This window comes from Paroedura picta, chromosome 8, assembly GCF_049243985.1.
Source record: "Paroedura picta isolate Pp20150507F chromosome 8, Ppicta_v3.0, whole genome shotgun sequence".
Classification (NCBI taxonomy): Eukaryota; Metazoa; Chordata; class Lepidosauria; order Squamata; family Gekkonidae; genus Paroedura; species Paroedura picta.
This window is the reverse complement of record NC_135376.1, coordinates 52,554,508-52,575,578: the sequence shown is the minus strand read 5'-3', so window position 1 is coordinate 52,575,578 and position 21,071 is coordinate 52,554,508. Positions and strand designations below refer to the sequence as shown.

General features: G+C 40.1%; 1 protein-coding gene across 1 annotated transcript in view; it reads left to right on the top strand.

Moving 5' to 3' along the window:
* The window catches only part of NRAP (nebulin related anchoring protein), an 81,011-nt gene that overhangs the window by 53,864 nt on the left and 6,076 nt on the right, over positions 1-21,071 (top strand). Inside the window, exons 28-40 of the mRNA XM_077349797.1 lie at positions 1,206-1,313; positions 1,896-2,006; positions 4,201-4,398; positions 6,276-6,380; positions 7,933-8,031; positions 8,875-8,979; positions 9,962-10,069; positions 11,806-12,117; positions 13,563-13,667; positions 14,511-14,609; positions 17,118-17,222; positions 18,518-18,625; positions 19,587-19,898. Coding sequence (XP_077205912.1) covers positions 1,206-1,313; positions 1,896-2,006; positions 4,201-4,398; positions 6,276-6,380; positions 7,933-8,031; positions 8,875-8,979; positions 9,962-10,069; positions 11,806-12,117; positions 13,563-13,667; positions 14,511-14,609; positions 17,118-17,222; positions 18,518-18,625; positions 19,587-19,898 — 1,875 coding nt within the window. The remainder of the gene's footprint in view (positions 1-1,205; positions 1,314-1,895; positions 2,007-4,200; positions 4,399-6,275; positions 6,381-7,932; positions 8,032-8,874; positions 8,980-9,961; positions 10,070-11,805; positions 12,118-13,562; positions 13,668-14,510; positions 14,610-17,117; positions 17,223-18,517; positions 18,626-19,586; positions 19,899-21,071) is intronic.

Genomic DNA, 21,071 nt, shown 5'->3' with positions numbered 1-21,071 from the left:
TCAGGGCTCTCTCAGCCTCACCTACCTGTCTATTGTAGGGAGAGGAAAAGGAAGGCAATTGTAAACCGCTTTGAGACTCCTCCAAGTAGAGAAAAGTGGCATATAAGAACCAACTATTCTTCTTCAGTAATATCAGGGCTCTCTCAGCCTCGCCTATCTCACAAGTATCTGTTGTGGGTATACGAAAGGAAGGCGATTGTAAGCTACTTTGAGACTCCACCAGCACGCTGCTGTTGCTGCTGCTACTTCTTCTTCTTCTGTCCTCTCCTTTGTTTTCAGTTCCAGGGTTAAAAGTTTTTTTGCTGGTCTTCAAGCCCTATCAATAAGGACTGTAGGTAGAATAGTGGAATGTGTGGATTGCTGTTACTCTTAGGCAAACTCAATCGAGATAAGGCTTGCTCTTCACTTGGACACCCTTGTGCCTTAAAAATCAAATGCTGATCTGCAAGAATTAGGTGATGATTTTCCCCAAACACATACACACACCAGAGTAAGCAGTACCTGATCTTGCAGAGTTTGCACATAGTGGTAGGGTAATGAAAACTTCTGCTTTTTTTCCATGGGTCCCTGTTGCACATTGGGGGGAAAAATCAGACAGCTTCATCAGAATTAGTTGTTCGTATGTATATGTGCTATAGGCTTTGGTGTGCTGTTAGGTGTGCTGTAGGCTTTGGTTGCAAGGGAAGGCAGCAAAAATCACTCCCATGAAGTTACCCTGTTCACAGACACTTTAGATCCAGCCTGTAGTCCACAACAATGGACAATGTGGACAGGGTGTTACAGTGGTTAGATTGGCCAAACAGGAGAGTCCTAGGTTTGAATTCACACTCTGCCATGGAAAGCTTGCTAGGTGATCTTAGGCCAGTCACATCCTCTCAGCATAACCTACCTGGAAGGTCTGTTGTATTAAAGAATAAAATGGAGAGAGGGAAGATGACATTAGCTGCATTGGAAATAACTGGGGGGGGGTGCTGTTAGCGAAGTAAAAAAAATATATATATATATATATATAAACAAAGACTTGTCCAATATTATTTGGGGCTACATTGCTCTAAGAAGCTTAGTTTAGCCTTAAGCAGCATCAGCCATAACTAGACACAAGGGAATGAGAATGTATTTCTAGGTGTACATTTGTGCATATTATAGGGAGAATAAGCTCAAATGTCAATAAATCCATGTTGGTTGTGTTTATTATTTCCAAACAGACCCGCTACAAGGAATCCTGGAGCAAGATACGTGATGGTGGTTATAAACTGAAATTGGATGCTATTCCTTTCCAGGCAGCAAAGGCTTCCAGTGAAATTATAAGTGATGTAAGTTGATTTAAATAGCAACATTCTGAGATACAATGAGAAACCTTGACAGAAAAGTCATCTTAAGGGAAATTTGCTAGGACACAAAGAAGGAAAATGCAGAAAGAAAGAAAATATGTTAAGGCTGAAGGGTAAATGCAAAGAGTGCTAGAGGATCTTTCATAACTGTGAGTGAACTAAAATAACAGATGAATTTCTTGGTAAGTAAATCCATCCTAATCTGTGTTGGGATGCATAATCATAACTTCATATATAACTAAATGGATTCTGAATTTCCAGTTACATAGGAAACAAAATATTAGGGCTTAGTGATGGGATCTATTTTGTGTGTGGTGGCAGTGAGAAGCTGTAAGAGGCCCTGGACAGGCATGGAAATACAATCGCACCCTGCTTTTTGCAAGCAGAAACTTGGTTTTTGTGGTTTTAATGATGTCACCCACCTTGAGTGATATGGAAGGAATTTAAAAAATATATTATAAATCATTACTTTTCTTTTAAACTCTCACTTGCTGAAGCGACAACAAAAAGTAACAAAAATATGGCAAAGATGTTGCTTTCTTTCATTATGCCTTTTTTTCTCAGCACAAGTACAAAGAAGCATTTGAGAAAATGAAAGGACATATGATTGGTTCATGCGGCTTAGAAGATATTAACATTTCTCACACAGTACATGCAGCATTGCTACAAAGTGATGTAAGTACAAGGATTGAGATGTGAACATGCACTGATGCATTTCTCGGAAGAGTTGTTTGTAATAAAAAAGAAACATTGGTGGGGATTTTGCATGACCCGTACTTCCTTTGGAGTTGTAAGTACATTCACTTGACTGTTCATATTCAAGCAATTCAGTGGTTCTTGTGGGCTGGAAAGGAGCTTCATTGTGAACTGAACATCCATGACAGGTTCATTGCCTTCCAGTGGAAGCCACATATCTAATGGTGCATAGGATGAACAAATCAGTGCATGTTGTAAATGACTGGTTTGTACTGGCACTCAAAACATACAGCTCTTCCCAGATTTTAAGGAATCCTACATTCTAGATATTTTGGTGTAGAAATAATATTCCCACAGCAGTGATAAGAGAAGATATTGAATTCTTCCTTTCTGTTTTCTGAGTTAATTGTGCTACTAAGTTGTGTTTGCACTGATGCCAATTCTAATCACAGTTAGCTCTAAACTACAGTTTGCAACCATGGTCTTAGACTATTTTTACAAAATTATCACGTGTCCATGCTTCTGGTGATGCTGATATAATGCTGCAACATAGGCCCTTTCCACATTGGATTTGTTTTGTGTTGCTGAAGTATTGCTGTCTTGCTCTTCTTTTGCAGTTGGTTGAAAGCAAATTGTTATTCCAAATACATAGTGCTTCACTGTCCATAATCATTCAGCAATCCATTCATCCTCTTATAGTACAGACACCAGACTTAGCCAATTCCAAATTAGTCTGCTGCACCTAAAACAGCAAGTGGTTTTGTGGCATCTTAAAGAAAACCTTTGTTATTCTGATGTCACATGGTGAACCAGAGCCTGCTTTGAAAGATGCTTTGGCCAAGCCTTGCTCTTGCTCACCAAAAAGTATACCACATTTTCACTAGACTTTAAGGTGCCCCAAGGTGTTGACACGAGGATTAGCCCTGAGTCCATACTGACACTGCCCCAGCCTTTTCCACCTGCGTGGAATCAGCCTACAGGTTACCAAGACATTTATTTCCTCTTGACCCTGCTGCTGGTGTTCTGAGCAGGTCGGGTTTTTTTTTAAACTGTCCCACAAATTAATTATACCAATGAATATCCTTATCCATGGTGCCTCTTAATATTTCAGAAACTCCCTGGGGGGATGAGTGTGTCCAGCCCCCAGAGAGTATCTGGATTCGCATCCGACCCTGGAGAGCCCGCCTTCTCTGGGCGCCTGTGCGGCTCTTAGCAACCCTTGCCACACACAAGCCTGCCTGCTGGGGGGAGTGTGTCTGTGCTGCCCTGCCTCACACTACCCTCGCCCCGGCCTTTCCCGTTCACTGCCATCGTCATGCCCTTCCACCACAGCCACCGGACCAGTACCCCCCCACACAACCATGGCCAGGAGTGCTCTGGCAGCAGGAGGTGCGTCTCCCTGCCCTGTCCAATGCGGCAACAGGAAGTATGTCTCCCTGCCCTTGCAGTGGGCCCGAGGCACTTGCTGCGGCATCCAGAGCCCACCCCTACTTTCTCTACAGCGCCACCCCCAGCCCCACCAAGCCTGGCACCAAGCCCCGCTTGCAAACATCTTGCCGGTGGGGAGCCGCCACCAAATGCTTGGAGCTGCTTCCCGCTCCTCCATACTCCTTTTGGCCACACCTCCAATGATGTGCCCACTCCCCTCTGCTGCCCTGTCCTCCCACTTCCTCAACAAACTTGCCTCTGACCTTCCCACTGTGGTTACAACCTCCTGCAAAGTATGTTTCCCCCACCATGACTGCATGCCGCCATGGGCCCATAGGATCTGCTGCACACTCCCCAACATGGTTCCCCTCCCCTCCACATGCCTTTTTCTCCCACGGGGCTCCCCGCGCTCTGGTAGGCCTGTGCCTTGCCCCCCAGCGCATTTCTCCCTTCCTTCCAACCTGCCTTCCTGCCTTCCTTGCCCCTTTCCCTGACGCCAAATCCTAATGCCTGTTATATCCTGCCATACAACATTCTTTCTCCCCTAGTAATATTAATAATTTAAAATTAAGAACTTTTCATTCAAAGGGGACAGTGAAGGGTTCTATGACTTCACTGGCTAAATCACCATTTCTTTGCTTTGTTCTATGTAATGTGGTTGAAAGTAAAATAAAATTTGAAAGAATTCATAGTCATTTCTTGAATTAATGTCAGTACAAAAGTATTATTCATGTTGCTTTCATAGGTAAATTACAAGAAAGGTTTTGACCACCTGAAGAGCCAGTTCCACCTTCCATTAGACATGGTGAACTTAGTACATGCCAGGAAAGCCCAATCTTTGGTCAGTGATCAGCAGTACCGGCAATTATTGCATGATTATACTTCCCTGGATGAAGATGTTCGACTGCAATGTGCCAAGAAAGCTTATAAACTACAGAGTGAGGTAAACTGAATTATCTTTTTTTCCAAAAAGAAACAGTGTCATCTTCTTAGAAATACAGTATATTCTCTCTACAGACAACATATTGTTATGAGTTTGCTGTAAGGTTTGTATTGATTTGACAGATAAATTACAAGAAAGGTGGGTCCATTACCATGGTGAAAGGGTCACCTGCTGTGGGTGAGGACCTTTGTTAAAAAAAAATGGTCAGTTTACTTTCACTTTCAGTTTACATGTTCCTTTGTGGTGGTGTCCTGCACACATTTTGTTTGTTTCTGGGCTGGCTTCACTTTTGTTAGCTTTCCCCAGTTTGGAACAAGTCAAAGTGCAAAAAGAAAACATTGGCATTTTCTCTTCTGCCTTTTGCTGCCCCTTGACACCAATTTTCCCAACTTGCATCAGCCGTTTGCCCATTTAACCACCTCCAGGTCTATAAACAGAATCCCAAGATAAGACTGAAACCTCTTACCACTTTTTAATTCCCTTTCATTGTTTTATATTTTTTTGTTCAGAGATCTGAGACTAGCAGTAAAATGCTAATCAAGAATCCCCAGTACCCATGGCTGTAATTAGTGTCTTGTTGCTTGTCTTGGATTGTTGAATAAATATGATAGGGGGAAACAGTAAAAAGTGGCATGAGAGTTTTGGGTTCCCTGCTGGTGTTGGTTTGAAAGGGTGATCAGAGGGGAGGCAAACAGCAGCATCTCCAGTACAAAAAATAAAATAAAAAATCAGTGTTGCATGCAAAGAAAATGGTGGTGGTGGGGAATTGTCACTGCAGAATGAAATTTGCCTAAGATGCATAGAGAGAGGCTGGGATGGCAAACCTAAAATGGGGATTTCCTCACCACCACCACCCAACTGAGAAAGTTACTCTGGGAAGTAATGCTAAAGGGCCCAGTCTTTGAAAATATTTTTCTCTTTAATGCATTGGTGCATTAAGTTATTTGGGGTGTGATGACACTAGTTTGGCAGTCTCTGGAAGTCTAACAACTAAATGGCAGTTGAGCTACATGGACCTTCGGCAACCATCAAACTTAAGATTCACTCAGGATCAATGTAGTTGGAGGAAACAATGCAGTTGGCACATGAGAAGCTTAAAAAACTGCCAAGAAGTGTAGGCTCAAATTACTCAAAGTGAATAGGAAGGAGATATTACCTGTCTCTCTTGGGTGAGATATCCATCAGAGTTTGGACAAAGTTCTAAGACTGAGGACCAATATGGTGTAGTGGTTAGAGTGTCAGACTAGGATTTGAAAGATCCAAGTTCAGATCCCCACTCAGCCATGAAAGCTTTGCTGGGTGATTTTGGATCAATCATGCACTCTTACCCTAAACTATGTCACAGGATTGTTATGAGGATGACATGGAGGAGAGGACAAAGTAAGCCATTTTGTAACCCCACTGGGAAAAGTGAAGTAAATAAATATGTGATTATGCTTGGTAGGGAGAACCAGAAAAAGGCAGGCCACCAGAGCTCTGAACTGGCTAAGAAAGCACCGTGAAGGTACAAGCCTTTATTAGGATCTAATAGGGGCTAAGAGAAGTGCTGATGTGTATTTGTCAATAAAACCATTATCCCAAAAACCTCTCAATGCATTCCCATCTAAAAGGAATATCCTTGGCAATGGAAATTCTTACTATTTTAAGTGGTGAACAAATATTAGTGTCTGTTTGTGTGTGTATGTATAAATGAATTAAATAAATAAAATGTATATTAATGTAAACACAAGTACATATCACATGCAAATAGCATTCCAATATGGTCGAATGCTACTGAAGACTTTTGTAGCAGATGTTACTTCTAACAAATACATTAAGAAGACTATACTGCCTCTCATATTTTCTGCTATAAATTAGTTTTGATTGGTTTCTCTCAGAATTTATACAGGTCTGACTTGAACTTTATGAGAGGAGTTGGCTGCATTACACCAGGGGCCTTAGAGATTGAAGCAAAGAAGAAAGCTTCTGAACTCATCAGTGAGGTAACAAAAGAGGGTTTTGATTTCTGCATTACAAACAAGGATTTGCCAGATGTCTCTGTAAAACTGGGCTGGCAAAGGAACTCCCTGGATTAAGGGTGGGCTTCCTTTCTCACCTTCCCTCTTTATTTGATCACTCAATTCATATCCTAGATGAACTGAATGGAGTTCAAGGTTTCGCAGACCTTGCTAACTACTTTCACAAACTTCTGTAATCAGGACCCAAGTGGCTCTTATACAGAAGAAAACGTTCCTCTCCAGATGAAAGGAAGCCTGTGTTCTGTTATTAGACACAGAATGACTTTTTCCCCAGATCCAAACGGCTCTATGTAAGTGGCCAATAGAGAGAAATGTTCCTTCTTTACATCCCTTCTTTTTATTACAGCACTTCACATTTATATAGGCTTTCTCCAGGGTTCGACAAGTTGATATTCCAACCTAAACATTAAACATGAACTGGGAAGACACATAAATAAACCAACATGTATATTTTCATATACACTTGTACACAAGAAATTCAAGCTCCACACCAAACTGACTTTGCATCCTCCACTGTTACATAGTGCATAATTCCGAATGGAGCAGAACAGCAAAATCTGAACTGGTTTGAATTGAGCTACATTGCATCTGTAGTCAAGATCCTTGCCATTTCTTCTGATTTCTGTTATTGTGCCCTCTCCCTCTGACTTGAGAGTCATCTCCACAGAGGACTGAGAAAGATGAGATGGTGGGAGTTCCATGAATGGAGCTCCTTTTCATCTCCAAGCAGCAGGTGTGCCCAGGCCTGTTTGGGAGGGGGACAGTTCAAGGCTTCCTTGTAGTGGTTCGGAGCATAAGAAGCAGGTGCAGCCTGCCTCTCAAAAAGCTGCACATGCTTGCTAATTGCTGATAACAGACAGGTATAGCAGGCAACAATCTCCAGTTGCAAATTGCTGATTTCCCATAATGTTCTGTGGTTAACAACATATTTTAAAACATTAAAAGAATTTTCTATTGTCAACTTCCATTCAAACAGCATAGAAATGACATCATTAAGAAGAATGTGTATAGCCCATCTTTAACCTACAGGACTTTAAGGAGTCAGGTTTCTTAAGAATGTAAAGCTAAATTAATAGGCATAGTACATACAAAATGGAATGGGTCCCAGCATGCTTTTTCTTTCTGATGCCGATCTATAAATGAATGTAGCTGATGTTTCATTTATTGATTGCTTGTCCACCTTTTAGCCCACAAGAGCTGAAAGGTGACTGAAAACATTAATGTGTTACTCCTCCCACTAATATCCAACTCTGAGTAGTCTTCTTACACACTGACGATCATTGTCATTGCTACCAAATGGTTCTTGTGTCTATGGGGTTTATGCTGTTTACACTAATGAGGGACAGAGCCAGTGAATATATGGGACCAAGGGATTAAACAGGCACAGAGGTCAATAGATCAGTATTTCGGCAGGGCCCATTTCAGAGTCCTCAACAGATCACCAATATAATGGCATTTTATAATATAGCTTGACTCTTGCATTCTTTTATTTTTTTTGGTTTGTATGTGAATTCAGAGTAAATACCGTCAGCAGCCGAATTCCTTCAAGTATACATCGGTGACAGACTCTCCTGGCCTCCTTCATGCAAAATTCAGCAATATGATTGCTAATGAGGTAGGCTCTGCTAACATGGATCAGAAAATATGCTGTTTAAAATGCAATGAGCTGGGGAGGGAGGAGAGAAGCTCTCTCTGAGAAATAAAATACATCAAAAGGGGAGAAAAAGGCATCATCGATTTATCCTTTAGCATGGTTAGATCATATTTTATTATTCCCGGACAAACATTTAGCATCATTTTGTCAATCAGATTGCTCCTTTAAAACAAAACGAACAAACAACAAAAAATAAAATAAATAAAAAATCAGAGCAGCTTTTTGATATGAATTCATGCAACTGGTATTCTTTCCCCCACTTTTTTTTGGCACTTGAAAGCAACCATCATGCAAAGACGTGCAAATAGGGAGCATTCTAGGAGGACATTCTTAGTGGTGCTTAATGCAAGCGAATGTGAATAATTTGCTCCAAGGCCTATTTAACCCACCAGAGGCCAAGAATCTAGGTTTTTATTCCCCCCCCCGACCTATACAGGTGGCCTTGCGATGTCTTTTGCTAATGGCATTAAGGAACTCCCTTTAAAATTATGTATGTGCAATTTTTCGTTCGATTGAGCGCTCCTAGAAATGTCATCAAATAAGGTTCTAAGAAGCTAAAGGAGAGAACCTTTACCTGTTTCCATAGTGTCCCCCATTAGCACAGCTAGTTTGCTGTTGCTAATTAAGAATCTGAATATAAAGATGGTTGATGTTATACTTTAATAATAGCAGTGCTTGTATTGGCAGGTTTTTGCTTCTAGTGATTTGATTTTTACCTACTCAACATCTATGTCATTCATTTCTATGTATCCCACAAATGCTATTTTGTTTTGCATTTATCAGTTCTCTAATTTTTAATCCTAGCGCCTCTACAAGGCGGCAGGAGAGGACAGTTTGCATCACTACACCACAACTTTGGGCCTGCCTGAATTTATCAGGGCGAGAATAAATGCAAATAACCTCAGTGATGTAAGTACTTGTATTTTTCCTGTCCATGGTTGGACAGGAAGTACTGTATGCAAGGATACACTAGATAACTTGCAAGTAGGGAACTTGCCAGCAGTTTTTTGCTACTGAGAATAGTTGTCTGCTGTTGAGAACATGCTCCATAGGCCCTCAAGATCAGTGGATTTTCATGTTGTCATCTATGTAGCACTAACTTCTGAAGACATTTCAGAGTTTTCAATCCAGAATCCTTAAGCTGTTGATGAGCAACTAAATCCTAACAGGGTTATCTCTACCATTTTGCTCAACCCCAACATTCTTTCATTCACTGACATTGTTTTTTTAAACCTGACACATTTTGGCAAAATGCAATAAAATAGTAATATGTGTCTCAAATTCTGTACTTGTGTCAAACTTATGTTTGTTTCTGAGATATGTGAGGGTCTTATGTGAGGGTCTATGTGAGGGTCTAGGAATGTGAAGTCATGGCTTTACCTGGGGCCAAGTGTATGTGCTCTGGTTTGGCAAATGCTTGCTTACCGAGCCATCAACATTTTGACTGCAAACCTATCCTGGGGTGAGGGAAACTAAGTAAAATGGAACTTATTTCTGAGTTGAGTTCCTTAAAATTGCTTCCTCAATCTACTAGTACAAGATCAGATTAAGAATGTTTCATTTATTGTACTGTTTTGATTGTGTTTGAATTGTTAGGGTCTTCCTATAAGTCAGGGGTAGTCAAACTGTGGCCCTCCAGATGTCCATGGACTACAATTCCCATGAGCCCCTGCCAGCAAATGTGAATGCTGGCAGGGGCTCATGGGAATTGTAGTCCTTGGACATCTGGAGGGCCGCAGTTTGACTATCCCTGCATAAGTGATTAAAAAACCTTTGGATATGAGGTGCTGACTTGCTCACTCTATACAACTAACAAATGCAGAATTCTTTGTTAATTTACTTGTGCTTTAACATTTAACAAAGAAATCTAAAGTTGCCATTCCTTCTGTAGGCAAAATACAGAGAATCTTGGCATAATCTCTGTGCTCAAGGCTACAAGCTGACAATGGAAGCAATTCCTTTCCAGACTGCCAAGGCCTCAAGAGAAATTGCTAGTGATGTGAGTTGAATTATGCAGCCTTCCATCTTGCCTAATTTTTGTTAACTTCATGTAATACATTGTCTAAAGCAGATTTTACTGAATTAAAGCAGCTCCATAATCATGTGAGACAAGGATGTGAGACAGAAAAAATGTATTACTTATGAATGAGATTCTTTGTGTGAATTAAAAAAAGAGTCATTGTTAATCAGAAGTCAAACCATGCTGAAGATTTTGCAATTGAATGCGCAGGAGAATACTAGAAATGTTATAAATCTGTAAAAAATGTTTTTGTATATCAAATTCCAAAATGTCCAGAGTATTTAAAATGATACTATCTAAACTAGAGCTGCCAAGCCCCCAATCGGGGTGGGGGGAACCCACCTCAAGTTCCTGTTGCTTACTGCCATTTGGAACAGAAAGGGATAAATTGAAAATTAAAATGAAAAAAAACCTCACTGATACCATGAACATGATTGTGACAAACCAGAAGTGACAGCAGTAACTGTAGGAATTGCCAGAAATTCTGTGGTACAACCATAGAGTTTCAATGGATTCCTAGAGCCTACCTGTTGACATTACCAGGTTGTACCCTGAAGTGACATCATTGCACTTGCAACACTACTTCCCCAAACCTTTACCCAGCTCCTTCAACCTCCCACCAGTTGTTAGGCTGAGCTTGAAAACCATAATCTGGGCATATACTTATTCACTCACACGTTTATTTACTTCTTTACATATGGTCACTAAAACTAATGGTCATAATAAAGACAAACAAAGGGAATTTCTGCACATTTCTAAAAATAGCTTCATGCCCGTGGAATAATATCGTGTCTCCCAGGCCCTCCTCACCTTTTTGCTGTCTTGCTTTTGTGTGCGTTTTACCCTCCTCATCTGCTGCTGGAAAAGGTGGAAGAGAGCAACACGCCTTATACGCATTGCGCTTCTGCCTGTCAATCAATTCAAGCAACCAATCCCCTTTCTCCAACAGTTTAAAGGTCCCATGATGCCCGCTATTTTTTTTTAATTCATACTTCTCTGTTGCAATGCCCATGCATAGAATCATAGATACATAGTGCTTTTTGGATGCCACCCCTTATGGGATCATGAGTCCTTTGATAAATTAGAAAATTAATATTGTTCCTGATTTGAGGGAGCAGTGGGAGAAAACTTTCAAATCAGGTGATGCTTTGTTGAATAAAAATTTCTTTTATTTCTGGCATCACCCACACACATGTCCATCTATTCATTGTTCCAGACAGGCCGCCATTTTTCAAATGAAATTCCCATCCCCAGGAACAAATCAGGTATTAAGTCCTCAGTTCAACATCACCAGATATTGATGCACTGAGTTGCCTATTCATTCATTTATTTTTATATATTTAGTACATTTTTATATTGTCTTTTTTCCAAGAAGCTCGGAGTGGCGAACATCACTCTTCACTCCTCTATTTTATCCTAATTTGAAGTAGGTTATGCTGAGAGATAATGACTGGCTCAGGATGCCCAGCAAGCTTCATGGCACAATGGGAATTTCAAACAGGGTGTTTCTCATTCCAGTCCAATACTATAACCACTACACCATACTGTCCAATAATACTGTCTAGTGTTGATTTTTTGCATTGATAATTTCTTAATATATTCTTTATATTCTGTTATAACCCTTTCCCCTCTGGGTTCTTAGACATAATGCCTACTTTTTAAAGGGTCTGAAATGCCCAGTGGTCATCTAACTTCAATTTCCTTTTCTTTCCCAGCTTCAATACAAGCATACCTTTGTACAGGAGCGAGGAAAACACATTGGTGCCAGAAGTATTATGGATGATACCAAGTTGCTACACTGCTTATATGCTGCTAAGTTACAGAGTGAGCAGGAATACAAGAAAGGGTCTAGAGAAATCAGTTCTCACTACAACCTGCCTTTGGATATGGTAAACTTAGTCCAAGCAAGGAAGGCCCAAAATCTAGTGAGCAACCAGGACTACCGGAAGAGATTGCATGAATATACAATGCTTCCTGAGGACTTGAAGATGCAGTGGGCAAAGAGAGCTCATCTGTTGCAAAGTGAGGTAAAGAGACACCCCTGCCACAGCCTCTCCTTAATACTGAAAATACCTTAGCAGTCAATCAAAGCCAAGTGTATTGCCTTGCCAGATCACAATAATTAGGGCAGATACTTTTAAAAAGTGCCTGCTAAACTCAGAACATACTTGCCTATCTCCTGGGACCTGGTGGCTTATGGAGCACAGAATACTATTGAGAGGTCAAACTATAGGATATTGTTAAATTTAGAACTAATGGCTGAAACTTGTCTTGGTGAACAAATGGAAGTGAAAATGCCACTGATAGGAGCCTGGGCCTAAATCAAAGCTCTAGCATGCCTGCATCCTGCTTGCCTTACTTTACTGTACCCATGAGATAACATTCCAAACTCAACTCTACATTGCAACAAAAGGCAACTTAAAAGAGCTCTGCACGCTTCATCTCTTCAATGAAAGCCAACGAGATAACTGAAGAATCCCTGTTGGATTCTCCTCTCTGTGTAGCAAATGTACCAATTGTCTTTGTTCTTTTTCTGAGGTGAGAGAAAGGCAATGTGTTGCGCAAACTGGGGGATCCCAATGTAAAAAGCCATCCATTAATATGAAGCTTAGCTATTGTGTTAAAAGGGCATCTTAACTTTCTTTTTTTCTCTGCTTTGATAGAGACATAGACTTTTACACTTGGATGTTAACTACCAGGCAGTACACTTAAAAAGGACACTCTGGTGAAAGTTTAGCTAGGGAGTGCATCCAAATTTCTGCTCCAGGTCACAAACAGAATACATATGGCAGGTATTTCAGTTGGCCTTCTAGCTAAGGTCTGCTTCATATATTAATGTAGAATTACAAGTAAGATTTTAAAAATATGATTCTAAATCTGTAACACAAAAATATGTTGTGTTAGCCATCAGCTAACATGGTAAAGTTGAACGAATGAGAGACCCATTCTCTGTAGACAGGAAATTCAGTGGCAGAACTGAGTTTGTTTCTACATAAAGCTGCTTCTTTGCTTACATACCGTTTGGTTCCTCATGGTGCCACTCTCAAACATTTCATTTCTCATTGAATCATATTTTACTGGATTAATTCATTGTCCCAGTTCTCTTTTAACCCGCTATTAGTTGTAGGATTTTAATAAAACATTGCTATCTCCCCACAGCTAATCAGAATGTTTATACTGAGCAACATTGTTTCTGATGTCGTCCTTTTTCTAAAATTGCTTTGAAAGGAACTGGTACTGCCAACAAGTTATTATTGTCTACTCTGAATTATGTAAATTCTGTTGTGGGGCTCCATTTATATTTTGTGTATAATACATTATTTAATTCTGAGAAGATGAATGCAAACAGTATGACCGAGCAAGACGATGCATGCATGAAAAAAAGAAGAAAAAGAAACATTAATATGAGCAGGCATTCGTGTCACGGTAGAAAAATCTGATAAAGTCTACAGTTTTTTTTTTTATTTGATAGTCTCGCTACAAATCAGACCTGAACTTCATGAAGGGAATTGGATGGGTGGCTCTGAGATCCCCTCAGATAGAAAATGTGAAGAAGGCTGGAGAACTCATCAGTGAGGTACTGATAAATCTTTCATGGGATGGTACGTCTGTAGGAATTGTTTACCATCAAGGCTCCTTGTTACATGACACTTATGGATGTAGCTTAGCATTTCCTTTTGATGTGGGAGCCTGTTTATACAACAGGGGTACGTTACCAAAGAGCAGTACATAAAATAGGAGTCCACCTGTGACATCCTGATGCATATTTTCTATCCTGATCAGGAGACTCTGAACAACAAAAACATGTAGCAATAAATAAAGGCAGTGAATTCAACAGAATGCTAAACAGGTGAGACATAGTTCTGAATATTGCATACGTGAGACTGACACTGAACTAGAAAGTGATTTATCCTTATAGGCGTAAGTTATTAATTGGGGGAAAGTCCTAACTGTAGTTCATGTGTCCATAAATAGTAGGATGGGACAATTTGAGTACAAATTTCCATTTGGCTGGACCAAAATAGTTTTATTCAGTACATCACTGCGATAATATATTTGAGTAACACTGATAAATTGAATGGAAAATACAAACACTTAGCCTTTTCTCCTGTTTGATTTATCCTCCTTCTTAAAAAAAAAAGACCACTAGGGGGCTTTTGAATCCAAATTGAATAAGCAAGAATTAATAACCAAACGATATATTTATTTCTGTTGACAAGCTGTTTCCTGTTTCAGCACATACTGAGAGCAAACTTTTCTTATTGATGCTTGAAAATTTAATTAAAAAACCATACTCCATTTTATGTATATTTATGTTACTTATTACAGGGGAAATGTGCTTTGAATGTTTGCCATCACCCTCCTGAAATCTTCCTTTAATACAATTGTTAACAACAACCTTTTTTGTTTGTTTGTTTAGACAAAATATCGTCAAAAACCAAATAGTCTGAAGTTCACGACAGTGTCTGACTCTCTGGATTTCATCCACGCTAAGAATAGCTACATTCAGTGCAATGAAGTAGGTTAAATTTTTGATATGCTATAGGACAAATGTCTTTTACTCCCTATAGGACTGAAATAATAATAAATGTATTTCACTGAAGTCAATTGTTAGCTGATGGTTAACAAATCAGTGTTAAAATTGCAGAAAACGAACGCATCTTGTATCCCAGTTATTAGAAGTGTCATATGTTTACTTATTTTTATTTATTTCAATTTCTAACCCACCACTCCCAGAAAATGCCAGCTCATGGCAGCTTACAACATTTCAAAATACCTACCAAACCTGGACAGATTGCAGCTGTCAGTGGCTCACTCCATCAGGAGCCTGGGTGTGATTCTCGATGCCTCCCTCTCAGTGGAGGCTCAGGTCATAAAAGTAGTGTGGCTATCACATTCACCAAGCCAAACAACTAGTACCCTACTTGGCCCTGGAACACCTAGCCATAGTGATCCATGCGATGATCACCTTTAGACTGGATTTCTGCAACTCTGTCTATGCAGGCCTGCCCTTAACCTTCATCTGGAAACTACAGCTGGTCCAGAATGCAGTGGCCAGGGTCCTCACAACAATACCATTGAGCTCCCACATTCAGCCCATCCTCCAACAGCTGCACTGGCTTCCAGTCGAATTCTGTAACAGATTTAAGGTTCTGGTAATCACCTTTAAGGCCATAGACGGTCTGGGCCCAGGGTACCTTTCTGCCTACACCCCTCAAAGAGACTTATTCTCTACTACCTCCAATTGTATAGAGCCTCTTGTGGCGCAGAGTGGTAAGGCAGCGATATGCTGTCTGAATCTGTCTGCCCATGAGGTTGGGAGTTCAATCCCAGCAGCCGGCTCGAGGTCGGTAAAATGAGTACCCAGCTTGCTGGGGGGTAAACGGTAATGACTGGGGAAGGCACTGGCAAACCACCCCGTATTGAGTCTGCCAAGAAAACGCTAGAGGGCGTCACCCCAAGGGTCAGACATGACTCGGTGCTTGCACAGGGGATACCTTTACCTTTTTACCTCCAATTGCCTGGCAATCCCTGGCCCCAAGGAAGTTTGCTTGACCTCAATCAGGGTCAGAGTTTTCTCCATTCTGGCCCCCACCTGGTGGAACAAGCTCCCAGAGGAGATCAGGGCCCTAACAGAACAATTCTTTGGGGCCTGCAGAAGGGAGCTCCTCTGCCAGGCATTTGGTTGAAGTCAACCTGAACCAATCACCTCCACTGGTCCCTGAGCCTTCCTCCCATGAAAATCATCGCTGATTCGTCCAACCCATGGGGCTGTCAGTATGCTGTAGTTGAATTAATTTTCTCACCATTGTTCTACTGTTCTATTATATTGTTCTATTTGTTATCACTGTATTGTTATTGTTTATAACCACTGTGTTATCTGTATTGTTCCCTGTTTTATGTAAACTGCCCTGAGCCTCAGGGAAGTGTGGTATATAAATATAATACATAAATAAAATAAATAAAAACAGCTTAAAACCACAAATCAGTATCAATAATAGTTAAAACAATATTAATAATAGATCAACAGCATCAAAAACAACATTCCAGAACCAGATGGACGTTCTTCAGTGGTAGTGGAAGGAATTAGATGTGAATTTCCAGATTTCCAGTTTTAGGTTTCAAGGAGGAGCCCAAGATGACCAAGTCACTATCCTGGCCTCAACCAAACACCTGGTGGAAGAGCTGCATCTTACAGGACTGGATAGACCTTTGTAAGATCTAACAAAGCAACATTAGTTATTGGTCTATCAGTAATATTTGTTGATACAGACATACATACTTTATAAAAGTATCCCCAATGTCAGCAAAATTCAAAATTATTGTCCAAGTATATAGTCACTAATACTGAATGCTTATGTGAAGTTTTTAAAAATATTCTAAAAAATGGGAAAGATGTTTGTTTTCTTAGAATTTAAAATAAGAGATTATGATAATCAAAACTAACTATTCTAATTTGATCCTCAGGAGTGTATGAGGAGGAAGTTTACAATGTAGGCATGACACAAGACAAAAAACACTAATCTAAAAAAGCAGTTCTATGCAGAGTTACTCCAGTGGTTCACCATATCTCTCTCTAACAAGTAAAGAGCAGGTTTCAAGGAAAAAAGAAATAAGCGTTTGCAAATTGTGAAACAACTATTACATCAATAACAGCTGAATATATTTACATCCAAATATAAAAGTGCAATCCTTAAGCAGTGATTAGAAGAATATAATCCTATTTGAGATTGTGCTCAAAGGGATCTCCTTAAGAAACTTTGATCAGCCTATATATTTTGTTGTAGATTAAAATTGTCTTCTGGATAGCTATTTCTCATATAGCTTTCAAAATCTTCATTTGCACAGAACATAAAATGCCATTTTAAAAAGTGGAAAGCATAGTTTGTTGTAATGCTAAAAAGCATCATTTTGTGTTAAATATATCGCATATTGTAGTCCTTGGGAAAAGAGTTGTTTGTTATTGCCATAGACGTTGTGAACGTACATTGATACAATGTTCATTTAATATGATTTGGTTTCACAGCGACTATACCGAGCTAGAAACTTGGAATCTAGACACAGATACACTCTTCCCCCTGACCATCCTGATTTCATACGGGCACGCCTCAATGCACTCCATATCAGTGATGTAAGTGATCATTCCTCTTACTGTTGGTGGTTTATTCTGAAGATAAACAGAATTTGGTTATTTGCATAAATATGATTCCGGCAGCTGTGGATCAAAGTATGTTGGATGTATGTAAGGATATTTCTGATACCCATGTAGGAAACCTCATCTAATTTTGTAAATAATACTTCTGTAGCCTATATTAAATTGGCAGGGGGGAAATATATTGCATGCCTATTTGTTTTGCTGTGTGAATAAATTTCCTTATAAACTTAGTTTATTGCTAGAATACAGCATGGAAAAAGGTGATATAGGATTCCTGCCTCTTAAAGAGATAGAGGCAGAAGTGCATTATGCATTATACGTTGACAAACCTTTTCTCTCAGGGTAGAAGAAAAGAATAAGTGAGATCTGATGCTCATGTAGCTAGAACTCTATTGCCATACACAGATGAATGTCACAGTTGTAAGTCTGATATGTGTCGTTTCTTCTCAAAACATTCAAATGTATCAGCATGCATCTGAACTGAAACAGCCAGTGAGCGCATGGGGAGATGGAGGAGTTGGGGGCCTCTCATTAAAAATGAAACTGTTTTTGGTAGATATACAATTGGATCAGATGCCACACACAGAAAGCTGTTGAGAAAGACTGACCTTACAGCTCACAAAAAAACCCCACATAGCTATTTGTAAAGCTGGAAAGATAGCCATAAATCAAATGAATATAATGTGTGAGGATGAGTGCAAAAACTGTGCAAACTGTGATAAAGCAAAACGATTCATGGGGTTTTAAATCAAAGGACCCATGTTACAGTACAATCCTCAGCAGCGAGGCAAAAGGCTTTGGCAGATTAAAAAAAGAAAAAGAGAGCGAGGAAATGACTAGGACTTGCAAGAGGTTGCTGGATATAAAGCTACCTTAGGCTTATGCCAATGCTGGGGTGGGAAGACAGGTTTTTCAGCCCAGTAATGTTGCACTTGTGATTCCCACAAGAAGGAACAGTTCCCAATTCTTCTCCTTTCTACAAATAAACTCAAAACCATTGCTTGTGATCATTTGTGTGATTGTGTAATCTCTTCCATGTGGTAGTGGGAGTTACCATTATTATGGAATCATTATTCTGGGAGGAAAGAATACCTAAGCATCTCTAGCGTAATTTTTGGAAATTGCAAACACAATGTGTCTTGTAAGTTTGGGGTGGTAGGACAGTCATGGATCGTAGTGGTCTTATTGACCAATCCAGAAATAAATGACGCAATTAAAAGCATTTTTCCGTGTAGCCACAAAAGAGTTGTAATCTCCCCCTTTTAATGCAGAAGCTCTATAAAATGTCTTGGGAGCAAACGTGCGCAGCTGCCTATGATTTCAGATTGGATGCCATTCCTTTCCAGACTGCCAAGGCTTCAAGAGAAATCGCCAGTGATGTAAGACACATTAATTTTCCAAATTTTAATGTTAGGAATACTGTATAAGATACTTGAAAGTCAGTTTCCTGTATTACATTATGTTATCCATACATTTCCCCAAAAGGTTAAGTTAAGAATAAGGTCTGATAACACAAGAAGTCTAGTTCTCAGTGTTAATCTAAAGCACCATTTGTACCTCGGTGGTTCATGGCAACTATGCCCAGCATTGTCTCTCAGTTAGGTGACTTTGGAGCTACTTTCTGCCCCCTCCCCCATGGCTAGAGGAGGGCTGCAGGTTATAGTTTGATACATAGTTCATGTTTAAAAGTTAGGGGCTGTTGATATATTGGGCATTTGGAGCTCTCTGCCAGCAAAAAATGACCCGAAATTTGATTTCTGTTGTTGATCATCATCCTTGCTATGCCCACAGGAGGTTGCTAATTAACCGACCCAGAACGAAATTTTGCCTCTGGTTTCTGATTGGCTAATAGGCACTGGGGGTTTTGCCTTCCCCTTAGGAACCAGTATATGTTATGTATGTTTGGCTGTCCTGATAAAATCTGTCGCATATCTGTTACAACTAGCTGCTGGCATTTAGCCTTTGTTTTGGGGAACCAGGAGAGGTCATTTAGGACACATTAACAATAGTAAGTCATATTAAACCCTTGTTTTGTGTGATGCCTGAAGCAAGTGCAAGTCATTTTTCTGATACTGATAGTTATAGAGATGTGTTTATATTGCATTTCCATGAAAGTACAGACGTGAGTATGAAAAATTATTCTCTACCTATCCCAAATGAAAATCATCTGGACAAACTCTCTGTCCCTTCTGTATGCACACAACAAGAGTTCTGATCCAGCAATATCCCATACAAATCAGAGCCCTTGTATAGGCAATGAAAATGTACAAGAACTTATGTTGTAAACTGTTTGTTTGTGCACTTGTGTGTGTACCTTCTTTCATTGCTTCATCTTAACAGTTCAGATACAAAGAGGCATTTCAGAGGAACCGAGGTCAACAGATTGGATTTCGCAACGTGAATGATGATTCCAAAATGAGACATTTCCTCAAGATGGGTCCCCTTCAGAGCGACAACCAGTACAAGAGGGATTTTATCAGAAACAGAGCACATTTCAAGAGTCAAATTGATCAGCCAGGATTTATGCATGCAAAGAAAAGTCAACAGTTGATAAGTGATGTTAACTACAGGCAGCACCTACATCAGTACACCTGTGACCCAGAGCAACTGAACCTGAAGCATGCCAAGCAGGCCTACAAACTCCAGAGTGATGTATGTATATTTCATTCATAAATGACCATGAAATCATGAGCTCAGATACACAGTTTAAGTCTGGGAAATAACTGATTTCTCCTTAAGATGGCACTGTTAAAAGCCTAGAAACAAGCTGCAGCATAGATTCACCTGCCTGCCACCTTTGCAGCCTGGGGTTAGGGGTTGGGAGGGAAGAAGGCAGGAGTGGTTTAAGGATTTGTGGGGCCCATTGCACCAGATCTAATTTAAGGATTCACAGAGTCCTAGTAGAGTACAATTTCAGCAGGAGCAGACACACTGAGGGCAGAGGGGGCCCCACAGTGGAAAGGAGTGTCACTCCAAGTGTCCTTAAAGAGGAAAAGAGGGGAGGAGAGAGGCTATGGCTGTGATCCATTGGGGGGGGGGGTGTGCATTGTGTAGGGCTCCTGGAAGTATGGGGCTAATAGCAGGTGCTACATGGATAAACTGGCCCTGAATGAGGGAGTTGGTTCTGGCCAGGCACTGCTGGTTTCATGATTTTTGGGGGAGTGGTAGCCCTAGAGTGGGCTTTTGCCTGTCCAACCATTCCTGGGTTTTCTGACTATGCAGGAAGGGAGGGTTGAGCTGGAGGTTGGTGCCATAGAACATGTTCCACCCCTCCCCCTTTCTTAAGGTAGCGAGGCAGATTTCAATCCCCCTGGCTGCCAGTGTACACAAAATATTCATGCCTAGTCCTCAAAATTTTCACGAACCACAGTGGAATGATTTAAATTTCCAAGGAAAAGAGACTCATTTAATTCAAGGTTTTAAATAAAAATTGAACAAATTGAAAATTAGACTAAAATTATAATTATTTATTGTCTAGGATTAAAAACAAAAATATAATTGAAACATGTTTGGTCACAACATATGCAACCATTAATGTTATTCTTGGGAGTTGTACGTGCAATATTTAAAAGGGTTCCTGTAAACATGGATTTATGTTTTTAATAATATTTTCCCAAGCATCCCTAGCTATATAAGCTTAGGCAAACTCACCTCATCAATAGATAAGTAGCTCGCACATATTTCCCGTCCAATTCATTTTGTTTACATATCTTAATGTTTGAGACCAAGAGAGGGTCTGTCTTATAACCTTGTTTGTAAACTGGTGCTAGTTGGAATCAATAGTAGAAAGGTTTCTTCTCTCTTTCCACTTTAGTCTGCATCTTG